At 43.0% G+C, this 16,815-nt stretch overlaps 1 protein-coding gene across 1 annotated transcript; it reads left to right on the top strand.

Moving 5' to 3' along the window:
• The first annotated feature begins 917 nt into the window (after positions 1-917).
• Positions 918-3,449, top strand: LOC148127134 (metalloproteinase inhibitor 1-like). The gene is made up of 4 exons (XM_087923095.1): positions 918-1,728; positions 1,986-2,068; positions 2,213-2,330; positions 3,212-3,449. The coding sequence occupies exons 1-4, from the start codon at positions 1,596-1,598 to the stop codon at positions 3,346-3,348; spliced, it is 471 nt and encodes a 156-aa protein (XP_087779221.1). The 5' UTR covers positions 918-1,595; the 3' UTR covers positions 3,349-3,449.
• The last annotated feature ends 13,366 nt before the right edge of the window (positions 3,450-16,815 follow it).

Raw genomic sequence — 16,815 nt, 5'->3', positions numbered from 1 at the left:
GGTTTTGTGCAGACTCCGATGTGCACAGGTATCACTTCTCCTGCAGGAAGGAGCTGCACTGGTTACCAGTTTGCTTCTGGGTGCAATTTAAGGTGCTGATTGTTACCTTTAAAGCTCTTCATGGCTTGAGACCAGCCTGGGGAATCCAGAGCAGGATGGAACCCATTAAATGGCTCGTGTGATCTGCTGTCGCAGTAGGGTGGGAGTTGGGAAGTTATTTTGTTGTATTGTACTATATTAGTTTATTTGATTCCTTTTGTTGGTTTTTATTGTTTTAAATGTGGTTTTCTATACTGTGCCAGCTTAAGTCGCCATGGGCAAAAAGGCAATGATATATATTCAATAAATAAATAAATAAAACCACACCAATTGAGAAAGTGTGTCCTCTTGTTAGTATTGCTCCACTGAGGATTAGGAGAGTAGTAGCAACAGATGGTGAGGGAACCAAACAACAAAATAATCCCCACCATCCTCTGAATGAACAGGTGCCCCAAACTCATCAACTTAGATCTAGGAAGATTTTATGACACAAAGAAAAATGCTTGAAGGCCGGCAGGAACAAAAATGAATTAGAAGACAGAGGAGAGAATTCACAGAACAAGAAATAGTCCTAGAAGAGAACGTGGCTGATGGATTTGATCTGCCCTATCTTACTTGCAGGACATTGAATAAGCGGAGGGTGGGAGTGCCTAAATATGAAACCAATATCCTCAAATGGGGGTTGCTGCAGGATAACAATATGCAGTGCAAATGTTGGGAGATGAGAATCTGGGCCAATTGTTGGTTTGTCGATTACTATCATTAGAGTACAGCAAAAGTGATTTGTTTCTGACCAATGATAAACAGAGAGAAAAGGTGGCCTCATTTTGACAGTAAAATAAATAAATAAATAAATATAGAAGGAAGGAAGGAAGGAAGGAAGGAAGGAAGGAAGGAAGGAAGGAAGGAAGGAAGGAAAGAAAGAAAGAAAGAAAGAAAGAAAGAAAGAAAGAAAGAAAGAAAGAAAGAAAGAAAGAAAGAAAGAAAGAAAGAAACTCTAAGAAGTAGTCAACAGCAAAACATTTATGGACAAGGTTATCAAGAGAATGCATAGAGTTGAACATGCAAGTCCAGAAGGATGACAGATTTGAAATTTACAAGAATAAAATACCTGTATGAAGACAATAATTCTCATCCTAAAAATATTCCTCCATGCATCAGACCCATCTCCCCTTAGAAGGGAACTCTCTTTCCTGGACTCCCATAGAAATCTCTGATTTTGTTGAGAGCTGATGTGCCTTTGAGCCTAACTTGTCACATGTTTCTTCGCTACAACTCAGACATAGTATTCTGGCTTTGCTAAGGCTTTGGTCCTGTGGAGAGCGATTCCCACAGGGACAAAGTTATAAATCTCAATTTGTCCCACGGGATGAAGCACCCATGATCCTTCCTTATATTTCAGGAATCGTCTTAAGACCAATTCTAGGACCACATCAAACACCACTTTGACTTCAATCTGCAGCTGCTGTTTCTCACTCAACGCTCTTCCAGAAAGACTGCTGCAGAAGGAAAACATCTCCTCTGTCCTAAGCGACTGGCTTCATAAGCGGCAAGAAATGGATACTACAAAACCACATGGATTTTTCCTAGCCAGCTTCCTTGTCCTTGTGTTCTTGGGAGAGCTCTCAGAAGCCTGCACCAAATGTAAAGAGATATCTCTCCGGGAAGCATGTTGCAATCATGACTTCGGTGAGTTTTGAAAATGAATGTTTTTCTCCCTTCCATCTTTTAGTTCTCCCCACTTCCTTACTCTGCAGGTTTTGCTGCCGGTGTTAATCCTTCCAGTTGCAGTAAAATCATTCCTATGGCTTGAAAGCCAAACATATTACTTATTTTAGAAGCCTTTGTGCAGCACCATCTAGTTTGCTTTGTATTGAGAAATCTGTAGTTTAAATCTCTTACTGGAAAACCTCTCTCCCTCCTTCTCTTTCTCTCTCTCTCTGCAGTGATGAGGGTCCATTTTGTGTATGTAAAGCGGGATTCTGACTTTCCTATACCCATAAATATGTTTCGTATTAACGTCATCGAGGTAAGCCTAATGTCCTGAAAAATATGATGAAAAGCAAGTTGACAGATATTCAGTCTTTTGTGAAAGGATATTGTTCCTCTCATGACAAATTCTCTTGACTTGCTCTTGTCCTTATCATATACAGAATTATTTTTTTTCCTGAAGGTATACAAAGGTCCAGAGTACATGAGAACTGTAGGCATTCTCTACAGCCCAGAATCAGAGTATTACTGTGGATATCATCACAAAAGCCCTTTCAATGGAGAGAACTACCTAATTTCAGGTAGAATATGCCAATTATCTAGTAACAGAACAATTAATACATATATAAATTAAAGAGGATGGCACATCACCTAGTAATATTTTCAACATTATCCTTATTCCTAATCTAGTCTATATTATTTCTTGGTCACTTTTCGTCCCATTTTTGGAGGGATAAACCAGTGTCAGTGACGTATTGTCAGTTCCCTCAGAGATACGAAGCTTGCTTTAAAAGATTATAGATGTGTTGAGGAAAGGGAATGCAGTGGTGCAGGGGCTTAATGACACTGGAACTCCTGGCCAGAAATGGTCTTTACTCCAGTGCTTTCAGCCCAGCTCCGTGAGACAGAGTGAGATCCCATCACTAGATTTCTAGTTCTTATCCTCCCAGCAGTTTGAAAACATGATATTGCAAGTAGATAAATGGGTACCGCTCCAATGGGAAAGCTGCATTCATATGTGCAGAAAGCAGAAGCCAGTGCTGGGCCTGGCCAGATGCGAGGCATCCCAACAAATGACGAGGTGAGACCAGTGGATGAGGTGGAAGAGCCAGCAAGCCAAGCACTGCTTCTTTGCTGGTGCAAAGCTAGTTTGCCCCCATGGTGTACCAAGGACAGGCATTCAAGCATTGAACAGAATGAACTACCAATAGCAATCTCGGCTGTCAGGACTACATTGGGTCTTACCATGTGTAGATTTCCCTGACATTGTATGCCATAAGAAAAATAAATAATAAATGTTGAGAAAAGGATAAAGTTTGTCTGTTTGGAACTGACCTCATTCCCTATTTAAAAGGTGAAACAAATGCCAGAAAATTGTGAAGGAGTTTTGACAAGTTACTGTGAACAAATCTTATCAGTTACATGTTGATACCATTGTTATGTGTCTTTTCTATTTCAAAAGGGTCTATTGATGACATTGGTTTTCAAATCAGAAAGTGCCACTTAGCAAAACCATGGAGTGAAGTAAGTGTTAAAGATAAAGTGAACCTGAGCAATCTTGGTGGTAGGGATTGCAGTACCATCTGTGAACACTTATGAAATTCATGGCCTTCACTGTCAATATACTACTGCTTAGGGAATGACAAATAAACTAGATGTACCTGAATGCTTATTAGAAGAAAGCAAATGTTCAAAACAAGATGAGCAGCAAATAAATCTAATAAATGAAATAAAATAAAATGTGATTTAAGAGTGTCATTTGTTTTTCAGATGAGTATGTTCTCCATGTCATTCCATATTCCTATGTACAAAAGGGAAAAAATCCCACCTACAGTAAATATCATTAATAAGCCATGGTAAACAAACAATTTACTATATTAAAAACAGTTTTCTGAAAAACAGTATTTCTATGATAATTACCCAGCAACTCACAAGTTAATTTAATAGCAAGGTACCATTCAAGAAGCGGGGGAATTACCTCAAACAAAGTCATGGGAAATGTCATCAACTACACAACCAGAGTTCCAATGTACAATAAAAATTCAGCAGGACAACTCACTGCAAACATTCAATAAAAAGACTGAACAGCCTGGTGCTTTCTGAAGGATAGAGCACTTAGAATCGTGAATGCGAACCTATTTGACACGCATGCCAGAGGTGGCATGTAGAACCTCTCTGGGGGCACGTGAGCCGTTGCCCCAGCTCAGCTTTGCTGCTCATGTGCGCACGTGCCTTCCACTGGACAGCTGGTCTTCGGGTCTCTGCCATGCATGCGTGGGGGTGGGGCACATGTGGGGAGGCAGGGTGTGTGTATAGGAGATGCCCATGCATGCGTGGGATGGGACACAGGTGCATGCACAGTGGGCAGGGGGCATGATTGGGGGTGCACACATGCATGGGGATCCCTGTGGATGTGCGGGGTGCATGATCAGGGGACGCATGCACATTGCGTTTTGGGGGTGCACGTGCGCGCACACTTTTGGCACTTGGTGCTGAAAAGGTTAGCCATAACTCACTTAGAGCAATATCACTTATACTTATATACCACTTCATAGTACTTTACAGCCCTCTCTAGGGGGTTTACAGAGTCAGCCTATTTCCCCCAACAATCTGGGTTCTCATTTTACTGACCTTGGAAGGATGGAAGGCTGAGTCAACCTTGAGCTTTGTGAGGTTAGAAGTGCCAAATTGGAGGCAGCTGGCAGTCAGCAGAAATAGCCTGAGTACTGCATTCTAACAACTACGTATCATGATCTTCCAAATCTGAATATACCAAATGGAGCCTCTGAGATTAGCAAAACGTGCCTCAGGATTCATCAATCTGTATTCATCATCATCATCTTTTAACAACCCCATAATCCCTTGCAGGGTGGAGTTTGGGAAACTTAATGGAGTTAGAGTGTTTAATGGTGGGATACCCTTCCTGTCACCAGTGTGGAGTTTTTGTTCAGCAGATACATTTTCATTGTGCCCAGAGAGAGAAATATTTGCCTCTACCTAGGATCGAACTTGCAGCCTCCTGATTGTGAGGTGAGAGCTCCAACTCTAGGCCACTGCACCACTCCATCACCACTTTTTCCATTAAGGAAAAATCCCTTTTCTTTATAAGGCATTCTTCTGCTTTATTTTTATTTACTGGATCAAATCGTTCAATTATGTTTTCCTTCCTACTGTATCCTTCTTTGACATTCCATATTTAAAATACAAGCAGCACAAGTTGCTTGTATGTTCTGTCATTAGCTTGAACTTGACCGTAAAACCTGTCAACTTCCTGTTCTCCATTGGTAGTTGAACATAAATGTGAATAATTATCATATTAAAGGGCCACCTGTGAATTTTAATTGATGTTACTCAGTCACCGATTGCATTGTATCCAAGAACTGTCCTTACTGTAAAAGCAACACCATTCCTTTGGTTTTTATATCCTGAGTAGTAAAAAATCAAGTAGTAAAAAAAAAAAGATCTTCCAAACGAAGGGGCCTGATTCTAGGCCATTTCAATTCATTAATGCTCAATTGTAAAATCAGTTCATCTCATCTTTCAATGTGTTGAATTTTCCTGCTTATGCTGCTTACGGTCCATGTTGCTACTGTAATTCTGCCTTCAGATTCCTTTTTCCTTCATTAGCTGCTGAATGTCTAGAAGGCTTTAATCTAGATTACTCTAGATTTAATCTCGACATAGATAGACCAATCACTGGCCTAAAACAAAAACAGGAAAGAGTTTGGCTGCTGGGCCATGCCAGGTTTTGAATAGCATATGCCAAGGACTATGCTCCAAACGTTGGGTTCATTTTTAAAATTTTATATTGATTTTAATTGTAAATTTGGTAGTGAATATATTATACTTTAATTGAAAACAATTTATTATTTAAATTTATAATTATTATGTTTACCTTTTGTTTTATTTTATCATGTGGGAGAACTTAGAACAACAAAAAAATTAACCTAGCTATTTCCTTTACCAGCTGGAGGTGCTACGGACTCAGTTTCATAGCCTTCTTTCCTGAAGGGAAGTAGTAGAACAGAGCATTTTCTTTTCATGAGATTATAACAGGGATACTATGTCCCAGTATTCTAGCACCCTCTATTGATTAAGGAAACATCTGTTCTTCTTTTCTTCTTTTTTGATGGGTTGGAAAAATAAATAGACGAATGAAAGAGTGAGAAGGTCTTGGAGAAAGCGGATAATAAAAATTGAAAAAACTTGCAGCTGTTAATACACATAACATTAAGTATATTATTCCTTTACTATATTTCTCATCTATAATTCCCAGTAGGAACACTTCCGGTCTAAACTCTATTTTTTGACTAATCATCACTTCCATCCATACCTTTATCTGCCACCAATACTCTTTTGCTTATATACATTTCCACCACATGTGGTAGTAGGTCCCTATCACCATGCTGCATATCCAACATTGCAGTGATACATTTGTAGTTATTTTTGCCAATCTTGTTGGAGGGAGGCGCCATCTGTAAAACATTTTGTTTTCTTTATATGAAGTTGCAAGTGTTAGTTTTCTATTTCTTTCCCATAACTTTTGCCAATTGTCTAATTCAATATTGTAACCAAAGTTCTTGGCCCATACCATCATTACTTCTTTAACTTGCTCCTCTTCCATTTTATATTCTAGTAGGTATTTATAGATTATCTTAATTGCTTTTTCCTCTATTCCTAATAATATTTTATCAAATGTCATAAATTCTCTCTGTATATCCCACTCGTTCTTATCTTTCTTATATCATGAGTGGATTTGCAAATATGCCCATTATTCAAATTGTATTCCTTCTTCTTTCAGTTCCTGTTTGGATTTTAATTCCCCTTTTTCATTTAGTAGTTCTTTATATATAGTAACTTTCCCCAGGTTCATAAAATTTGGATGCACTAATGCTTCTACTGATGAGAGCCTTTATGTAATTCTGCTGTTTAATTTTTATCCATACCTTAAGCAGAGCATGTCTTACATAATGCTTCTGGAAGTACTGGTTAGCTTTATATCTTTTGCCCCATAAAAAGGCGTGCCATCCCAATTGTAGATCATGGCCTTCCAATGTTAATAGCCTCCTATTTTTTAATTTTATCCACTCTCGCACCCAATTTAGTGTAACAGCTTGGTAATACAGCTCCCAGTCAGGCAAACCAACCCCAACTCTTTCTTTAGCATCTTGTAATAGTTTTAATTTGATTCTTGGTTTCCTCCCCTGCCAAATAAATTTCAATATTGTTTTGTTCAAATCTTCAAAATATTTTTCTCTAATTTTATTGGTATGTTTTGGAAAAGAAAAAGTATTTTTGGTAGAATATTCATTTTTTATTGCTGCAATTCTCCCCATAAAGGAGAATTGCAGATTTTTTCATCTTTCTAATTCCTTCTTTATTTGATTGATCAAATTAATATAATTGTCCTCTTTGTTATGCACCTTGTTGTTAGCTGTATTCCCAAGTATTTCATTTTTTTCACTGAATATTTATCTTCTCAATCAAATCCCTTTTCTATGGGTTTAACATATTTATGCCCTAAACTGGAAAAATGAGGACACCCCCATCGAAAGCAAAATAATAAGGAAAATATTAGTCCGTGCAGAGATGGACAGACTAACTCTAGAAGTTAAGGATAAGGGTGAGACAGAGTATTATGAAGTCTGGAGCAAAATGTATCAATGATTGGAGTTGGGGAAAAGAAGAACTCATTGATGCTTTATAGGAATGAAAGTTAAAGTTTTGTAAGCTAAAGAAAATTAAATATAATGGACAAGTATGATACGAATATAAAGACTATAAGGGGAAAAAGGAGATAGGAAAGAAGCTAGGTTATAAATATGTATATAAGTGTATATATATGTAAATAGAAACAAATATGTAACCGGCATTAAATTAACAATGTAGGAAAAGGAAAGACTAACTGTTATATCTATTTTTATGTTATAATACAAATGGCCAAAATGATTGCCAAGAAAGTTGCACTGTGTTCAACTGTTTTTAATGTTTACTTAATAAAATTTTAATTGAAAAAAATTGGAAAAACTCAGGAAGATAGGGTGGAAGCAGAAGAAAAACATATTAGACTTGGTGACAACAGCCACAATTGGGGCCAGGGTGGTTATAGTGGTGGTAAGCATGATAAACAGTCTGAGAAAACAGCAGGAAGTCCTGGAACAATAATTGATGTGACACAAGGACCGAAGAGAGGAAAAATATCATATTCTTTATGCTGTTCCTAAAGAAGAAGCACTGGCAATCCAGAAAGCTTGCTGGCTGAATCAAGCCAAAGGTCTAGATAGTTCACCCTATTGTTTTTTACATTGGCCAAACATGTCACCAGAAACCCTATAAACAGAGAACAATAAATAAGAATCATTAGGAGTTGCAATGTGCGGGCACCTTCCCCTCATCCCCTGCACATGCCTGCACAATCCCCACCCCCTTAACTGCACTGCACCTCACAGCTGATTTTTTTGGCTGGTTTGAGGCCTTTTTCGGCCTCCCAGAGGCTTGGAAAAAGCCTCTGCAAGGCTTCTCAGGCTGAATTATAGGCACATTTTGTCACTTTTGGTATTACAGGAAGTGACGAAACTGGCCTATAATTCGGCCTGAGAAGCCTTGCAGAGGCTTTTTCCAAGACTTTGGAAGGCCGAAAAAGGCCTCAAACTAGCTGAAAAAATATCAGCTGTGAGGCACGGGCATTCGCAGTGAGGTAAATTTGCATGCAGCTTGCATGCCAGCACAAATGGCTCTGCATGCCACTTGTGGCACTCGTGCCATAGGTTCGCCATCACAGCCATAGAAAATTGGATGAAAATTGGATGTCCAATCTGGGTCTTTGGGAGAGGAAACTTGGGATAACTTTCAATAAGTAATTTTCGTGTCAATTGCCTCAGATCTTGCTTTTCTTTCATTGCTATCACTTCTAACTCAGTAAAAGTACCTCTTCTCTACAAATATGGAATCAGGGATATTCTTTCTTGGGTTTTGAACAGAGGCACATCTGACAAGACGTCATTTGTACCTTTCAGAAACAAATTTGGATACATCTTCCCTCTGATGAGGCGAAATCCATTTTACAGCTTCTTCTCCCTATTTTGCTAACAAGGAGTCACAATTAGAGCTGCCAGCTAATGGAAGTGGAGTGGCCTGACCCCACAGCCTAGGTGTGATGTGAGGCTAGAGTCGACTTACCTGGATTTTGGATTTTCAGCATTCCTCATCCTTGAGATACAAACATGACATACATCTGAGATACATACATGATACATGCCTCTCACTCTCATTCTACCACATGCCTTTTCTTTGCCAAAATAGCCCTGAATGTATCCTGGTGAAAGGATATATTGACATGAATCAATCTAACCTTTACTATTTAAAAAAGTTGCTTGTACTATTTTGCTACCATTAGGAATTATTTGTTGGGAACTCATTCTGTAAAAGAATTGTATCCTTTTCTATCTGTTTTCTTGCTTCTGTAATTTACTTCAAAGCTAGGCACATCCTTGGAGGCAGGATGTGGAACATTTTGCTCCATAGATAAGGGGGGCTGCCTAGAAGCACGAACACACAAGGACAAGGGATACTCTATAAGATAACAAAGCATGGACAGAGTACGGACAAGGAATGCTCCATGGATAAGTGGAGGAGGGCATGGGCAAGACATTGCCCACATTGAATAATGAACTTTTGTCTCTGATTGGCTAAACAAGTGTATAAGATCCTAGACAAATTTTACCTAGGTGTGGCTTTGCTCTTTGCATGTTGTCTATATGCATATGGAATAAGTCTAACCAGCTCTTCTTTGTACAAATAAAAACTGTGATTTTCCAAGCCTCTTCTTGAGGCTCATTTTGGCATTCTGGTGACTCAAGTGCAGTTCTTTTTGTTTTGTTTTGAACCTTACACTGCAGTGGTGGGATTCAAAAAAATTTTTTTACTACTGGTTCTGTGGATGTGGCTTGGTGAGTGTGGCGTGGCTTGGTAGGCACAGCTTGGTGGGCGTGGCAGGGGAAGGATACTGTAAAATCTCCATTTCTCCCCACTCCAGGGGGAAGGTTACTGCAAAATCTCAATTCCTTCCCCACTCCACTAACCTGCTTTCCAGCTCCGTTCTCCTGTGCAGGGCAACCAAAGAAGACCCAGCCCATCACCTAGGACTCAGGAGGCAGAGAATAGATGGGGGCGGGGCTAGTCAGAGGTGGTATTTTCTGGTTCTCCAAAGTACTCAAAATTTCCACTACCGGTTCTCCATAACCAGTCTGCTGAATACCACCTCTGTTACACTGGCATGACAGAGAGGATTACCTCAGTCCACCATTTGTTTTGGTTAAAACTATTTTAACCATAAGGATTATTGTAATCTCTAATCAGTTTGAACTGCACTGACTATGGACAGAATTCATTCTTCCACATATACGTTTTCAAATAAACCCACTTGTCCAGACTAATTAACAGAGCAGGATGGATCTACTCCAGGAGTCTTTAATTACACCAGTATATAAACAAAATAAATTGTTACTTTTGTATACACTTGTCTGAGTCAGCTCTGCATTTCTTCCCTGACAACCTTGGGAAGTGTAGTAACCTTGCAATCTAATTTTTAGGATTTGGTACAATCACATTAACAGTGTAGCTTTGTATTGTACTATAAAACAGCATCTAAATCTCTTACTCAAAATTATTGTGTTCAAAGCGCTATGCAGCCTAAGCATAAATTCCCCTCGATTTTAAATGACTTTAATTTTTTTCTTTAAAAAGGTAGATCACATGATCCATGGCAGAAAATGGGACTGCTGCCCTTTTCAAAATGGCTGCCCAGCCACATTTTACCATGATAATGAACAAGCAGCTGTTTTAAATGGTTTGTGTGTATCCAGTAGGCTCTTTCTTATTTTACATTGGGATTTTGTTTATAAAATAAAAGTAATACGGCAATAAATGCGGTTTTTAAAATAATGTTTCATACTGGTCTCACAGGTTTCATTGTGAAGAAGGGCCCTTAAGAATGTGGGACATAGCAAAAAATTATGTTCACTGCTAGGATATATCAACAAAGTTAACAAAACAGAGTAAGAATCTTGCCAAATCAAGATAACTCATCATTCTGTATCTTAACAGGACCCACATGTACATTGGGAAGCTCACCAGCAAGGACAGATTACATCTAACTGTTGTAAACTCAAGGCCCAAAACAGAAAAAAATCCACACCGCTTTCTTCCCATACTACATATACTTGCTGTCATCTATTCACTTTTCCATGTCATCATCATTCCCCTTTCCCTTCATATCTCTGCATATGCAGTGTCTGTATGTGTGCATTTATTTCATTCCAGTGACAGAACATCCATTTTTCCAGCAAACATTTGGATTTTTAATACAGATACCTTTATTTATTTATGTTTTGTTACATCAGTGATCCATTGAAACTTTGATTCACAGAAACAGAATCACAGCAATACCTTGCAGCAGACTACCCTCAGCCAGGGGTGGGATACGACAGGTGATTTATGAGGTTTGGTGATTTATGATGTGCTTCCCTGCATGCTGCGAGCAAGCACCTGTAAATCATCATCAGCACGCTGCGTGCAGAGAAACAGCTTTTGAAACAGCCCTCTTTTCCTGCTTTTTAAACTGCAGCTGTGCCTCGCACAGCAGCTGAAGTTGAAAAATCAGGAAATAAAGGTCAGGTAAGCGCCCGGGTGGGCGGGTGGCCAAAAACATCAGCAGACATAGAACTGGTTCTATGTCTGCTGCTCTTCAGAGCTACTGGTTCTACATAGGTGGACAGAATTGGTAGAAACCCACTGCTGCCCTCAGCCCACCAGTTAGCCAAGCTGTTCCTGAAATACATCTACCACCTGCATGGAGTACTACAGAGAATTATCTCAGACAAAGGAGTCCAGTACACGGCTAAGTTCTGGAGGGAATCCCAGGGCTTTAGCTCAGCCTTTCATCTGAACACCAATCGGGGGGCAGACAGACTGAATGCCATGATAGAGCAGTACTTGAGGTGCTACATGAATTATCAGCAGTCCAATTAGGTGGACCTTCTGTCTTTCATGGAGGTCATGTAAAATAATGCTTTTCACAGTAACACGGGGTTGTTGTTTTTACATCACTGATCCAATGAAACTTTGATTCATGGAGACAGAATCACAGCAATAGGAAAGGCCTCTATTCCCACAAAAATAATGTGCATGGGGGATGCACTTTCCAGACAAGAATAAATAACAAAGATACTAAGTTAGCACTTTAAATTGTCCCTCTCAGATCTCTTGGTGGCAAAGGAATAGATCTCTGGGGAGAAGAGGCTGAAGAATAGAAAGGGGGTTAGGTTAGGAATAAACAGGGATTGAACCTCTGCTGCATCCCACTCCCCAACCTGACGATTAAGTCACAAACACAGTGCAAAGCATCATGTCACAACACAGCAACAACATGCGACTTTGCAGCTATCAGACCTGTTATGTCCCTGGAACTTAAAGAAGTTCCCACTCAGGTCCGTTCGCGCTGCGGGGGCGGTTGCCCTCTCTCATTGGCTGGTTCTCCCCAGCAGCCAGCTATAAAAGCAGGCTGCGGGGTCCATCCAGTCGCTGATCGCTGCAAGCCAGTTCCAGGCTTGGCAAGCACGTTCAGTCCTTTATTATTCTAATAAAGTATTGTTGCACCCATGCCCTGGTTCAGCCTCTCATTGCTCAACTACAACACTGGCGACGAGGATGGGATGGCGAGCAGAGGCAAAATGCAACCGCTGAATCACTAGCCGCTGATCCACAGCCAGAGAGAACGATCAGCAGGCAACGAGAGCGAACGCTGATCCGCAGCCAGAGAGAGCGGTCAGCAAACAGTGAGAGTGAGAAAGCGTCTGTAGCCGCTAGTTAGCCAGCTACAGGGAAAGTGTAGCGCTGCGAGCCGCAGCCGCTCGTTTCCTTAGGCGCGAAATTCAAACGGCTGTCATTTGAATTTCCACCCAAGAGTACAGCGCGGTGCTGTATTTCTAGTCACTGACGCCCACGCAGGCGCGAATTTCAAAACGCTGCCAACGGCCGTTGCAGCCTAACCTCGTGTTAACCCAGAGAGAGGAAGAGAGTTGTGAAAACCTCCCCAGAGCTGAAGTCACTTGCCTGCCATAGGCACAAAAACCTTCCTGCTGCTGCCCCAGAGAGATTTTCTCAACAGATTATCCAACTAGATTCTCAACATGAATTCCAACCCAGTCTTCCCATCGTTCAAGCCGGATGAGGAGAAATGGGAGTCATACAAGAATCGCTTTAACCATTACATCGACGCCATTGGGCTGGCTGATGCAGGGGAGCACCGAAAAAAATCATATTTCCTGATCTACTGCGGAGCCATCGTCTTTGATACGGCCACAGCACTCGTGGCTCCACGTGAGTTAAAAAACGTCCCTTGGACAGAACTGTTAGAAATCCTTACTAACCACTATTCTCCTAGACCCTCACAGATTGCCAGGCGGTTCACCTTCCGTATGAGGAAACAATCAGACAAAGAAACTATCAACCAGTACATGGCTGCCCTCAGGTCTGCAGCACTCCATTGTGGGTTTGGGACCTACCTGGATGACATGCTCCTCGATCAGCTAGTCTGTGGGGTCAAGGATCTTCACCTTCAAAGGCGCCTACTCGCCAGGAAGGACCTCAACCTCGCTCAAGCCGTCGAGGAAGCCCTGGCAGCGGAGCTGGCAGCACACTCAGCCACCAAGATCCAAGGTCCTGTCTCCAAACAAATTGCAGTTTCCGTCCACTCTGAAGAGGTGGTCATCGAGGAGGACCCCAGTGATGCGGCCGACATCCACCGCCTAGCCCACACCAGACACCCGCAGGTAGGAGCCAAGCGAGAAAGCATCAGTCCATCCAAGCACATCACCCTGTGCCTATCCTGTGGTGGATCTCACCTGAGGACCACCTGCAAATTCAAGGGAGCCACCTGCAACAATTGTCACAAAAAGGGGCACATCGCCAGAGTCTGTCAAGCCACTCACAACTCGGCACAAAGGGTCCCTTCCTTTTCACATTCCGGACCCCAAAGGCAAGTATTGAACTGTCGCACCCGCCACCATGCTAAGCACGCTTGCCATACCATTAGTAAAATCTCTCTCTCCGTTTTATTAGAAGGTAAACCTTGCCGCATGGAGGTTGACACGGGGTCAGCGCTCTCAATTATCTCTTGGAGCACCCTCAAGAAACTACAGCCCAGTCTATCCAGAAACCGGCTCCAGAAGTGCCAGCTTAGCCTGAAGGACTACCAGGGGAAGATCATTCCTGTAATCGGCAGAGGCAAGTTTCTTGTTAATTTTAAAACTTTTAAAGGCCACCTACCTCTAGTGGTAGTTAGCGGCAACCTCCCTACACTTTTGGGACTTGATTGGTTCCCCCACCTCGGCCTGGGGTTAACAGGAGTCCATGCGGTCTCAACCTCTGACACTGACTCCCTATTCGCTGACTACTCAGACGTATTCAGCAATGAGCTGGGGTGTTATAACGGTACCCCTATCTCATTCTCAGTCGACCCCCAAGCAGTCCCAATCCGGTTGAAACCTCGTAGAGTTCCATTCGCTATTCGGCCTAAATTAGATGCGGAACTGGATAAATTATTAAAACAAGGGGTCATTGAGCCAACAGATTTCGCCAAATGGGAGACGCCCATTGTCACACCCCTCAAAAAAGACGGTAGCCTGAGAATTTGCTCGGACTACAAAACCACAATTAATAAGTTTTTACAAGTTAGCGCTTACCCAGTGCCCGTCATTCAGCATTTATTACACACTTTTGAACCTGGCAGCATTTTGCCAAATTGGACATGTCTCAAGCGTATCAACAGTTCCCTGTTGACAACCAAACAGCGGAACTCCAGACCATTGTCACCCACAGGGGTGCTTTCCGGTGCAAGCATCTCCAATTTGGCGTAAGTGTTGCCCCAGGCATTTTTCAATCCCTCATGGAGCGGATTTTGCAGGGCCTCCCTGGTGTAGTACCCTACTTCGATGACATCTTAGTCTTGGCCAGGGACAGACCCCAACTCTTCCAGAGAGTTCGAGCAGTGTTAGAGAGGTTCAGACAGCATGGCCTCAAATTAAAAAAAGAAAAATGTGCCATTGCCACTAGACAGGTGGACTTTCTGGGTTATAAAAATTGACGCCTCAGGCATTCACCCCCTGGAGTCCAAGGTTAAGGCAATTCACGAGGCACCCACTCCAACCTCCAAAGCGGAACTGCAGGCCTTCTTGGGGCTATTGAATTTTTACGCATCTTTCCTGCCCCATAAAGCATCTGTGGCGGAACCCCTGCACAGACTTTTGGATAAAAAATCGTCTTGGCATTGGGGACACAAGGAAGACTCCGCTTTTCGTGCAGTCAAATCACTACTCACGTCGGAGGCGGTCCTTATTCAGTTTGACCCCAACCTTCCATTAGTGCTAGCAGCGGACGCATCCCCTTTTGGAATTGGGGCAGTGTTAAGCCACAGGCTCCCCAATGGCTCTGAGGCTCCCATCGCTTTTTTTTCCAGGACGCTGTCTCCAACAGAGCGCAATTATAGCCAAATCGATAAGGAAGCTTTAGCAGCTGTCGCAGCAGTGAAGAAATTTCATGAATTTCTTTTTGGCCACTTTTTCGAGCTGGTCACGGATCATAAGCCTCTCCTGGGTCTACTAGCAGGTGAAAAACTGACCCCTCAAGTCCTGTCTCCTAGAATGACGAGCTGGACTCTTTTCCTAGTGGCATACTCGTATAGACTCATACACCGTCCAGGTAAAACATTGTCCCACGCAGACGCCCTCAGCCGCTGCCCCCTGCCTGCTCCAGCTGAGGATCCTGCCCCGGTCCATGCTATCTTTGAGGTCACCCAATTGGACCTCCCCATCACCGCCCTTGACATTGCCGCCAAATCCAAGGCAGACAAAACGATCGCCCAGGTACTGGACTGGGTGAGGAGGGGGTGGCCGGGCGGTGATGTTGAAACCAAATTCACGCCTTTTAAGACCCGCCTACAGGAATTATCCAGTTTGCAGGGCTGTTTGCTGTGGGGCACACGAGTGGTCATCCCGACCTCACTGCGTACCCGAGTTTTGGAGGCGTTGCATGAGGGCCACCCTGGCATCGTCAGGATGAAGGCATTAGCACGCAGCTACGTATGGTGGCCGGCCTCGATGATGACATCATCAGATGGGTAAGCTCCTGCCATCCCTGCCAGGAATCCCGTCCATCCCCTCCAATTGCCACCCCCACTAAGTGGGAAAGCGCCAGCGCACCTTGGTCCAGGATTCACATCGACCTAGCGGGCCCGATGCACGGCAAAATGTTCCTGGTGGTCGTGGACTCTTACTCTAAATGGATTGACGTGGCACAACTATCCACAACCACCACACAAGCGGTTACCAAGGTATTGACTCGCCTGTTCGTAACACACGGGCTACCAGACTCTATTGTTTCCGACAATGGCCCCCAGTTCGCATCGGCCGAGTTCAGTTGCTTCGCTGCCAATCTGGGCATCCGCCACATCTTCACGGCTCCCTTTCATCCTGCCAGTAACGGATTGGCAGAAAGAGCCGTTAGGACCACTAAAGAACCTCTAGCTAGGTTCAGCAAGGAAGACTGGCACCACAGACTCTCCCGTTTCTTGCTGAGCCAGCACTCAACCCCGTGCACAGTCACTAATAAGTCCCCGGCTGAACTCCTGATGGGTAGACGCCTGCGGACTGTATTGGACAGGCTTCACCCACATTACTGCCCTGACTCTCCCTCGCTTCCACATCGGGGTTAGGCATTTTGTCTTACAGGAAACCGTGTTCGCGAGGAACTTCGCTGGAGACCCTCTGTGGATCCCGGGCGAGATCGTGGCCATCACCGGACCCAGGTCGTATCGAGTCAGACTGGAGGATGGCCGAATCTGGAAAAGGCACCTGGACCAGCTGCGGAAGCGCCAAGGCACTCACGTTAGCAGTGACTCATGGTTACAGACCGGTGCGAGGCTACAGCATCAACCCCACATCAGCACCAATTCCGGTGACCTGTTTACACCTGCAGCCGAGCCGGGGAACCCGAACACGGACCGTGACC

This window comes from Pseudonaja textilis, chromosome 2, assembly GCF_049901715.1.
Source record: "Pseudonaja textilis isolate UNSWEBS1 chromosome 2, rPseTex1.2, whole genome shotgun sequence".
In the NCBI taxonomy this organism is placed as follows: Eukaryota; Metazoa; Chordata; class Lepidosauria; order Squamata; family Elapidae; genus Pseudonaja; species Pseudonaja textilis.
Note: the sequence above shows the minus strand (reverse complement) of the source record. Positions and strands in the feature narration are given on the sequence as shown.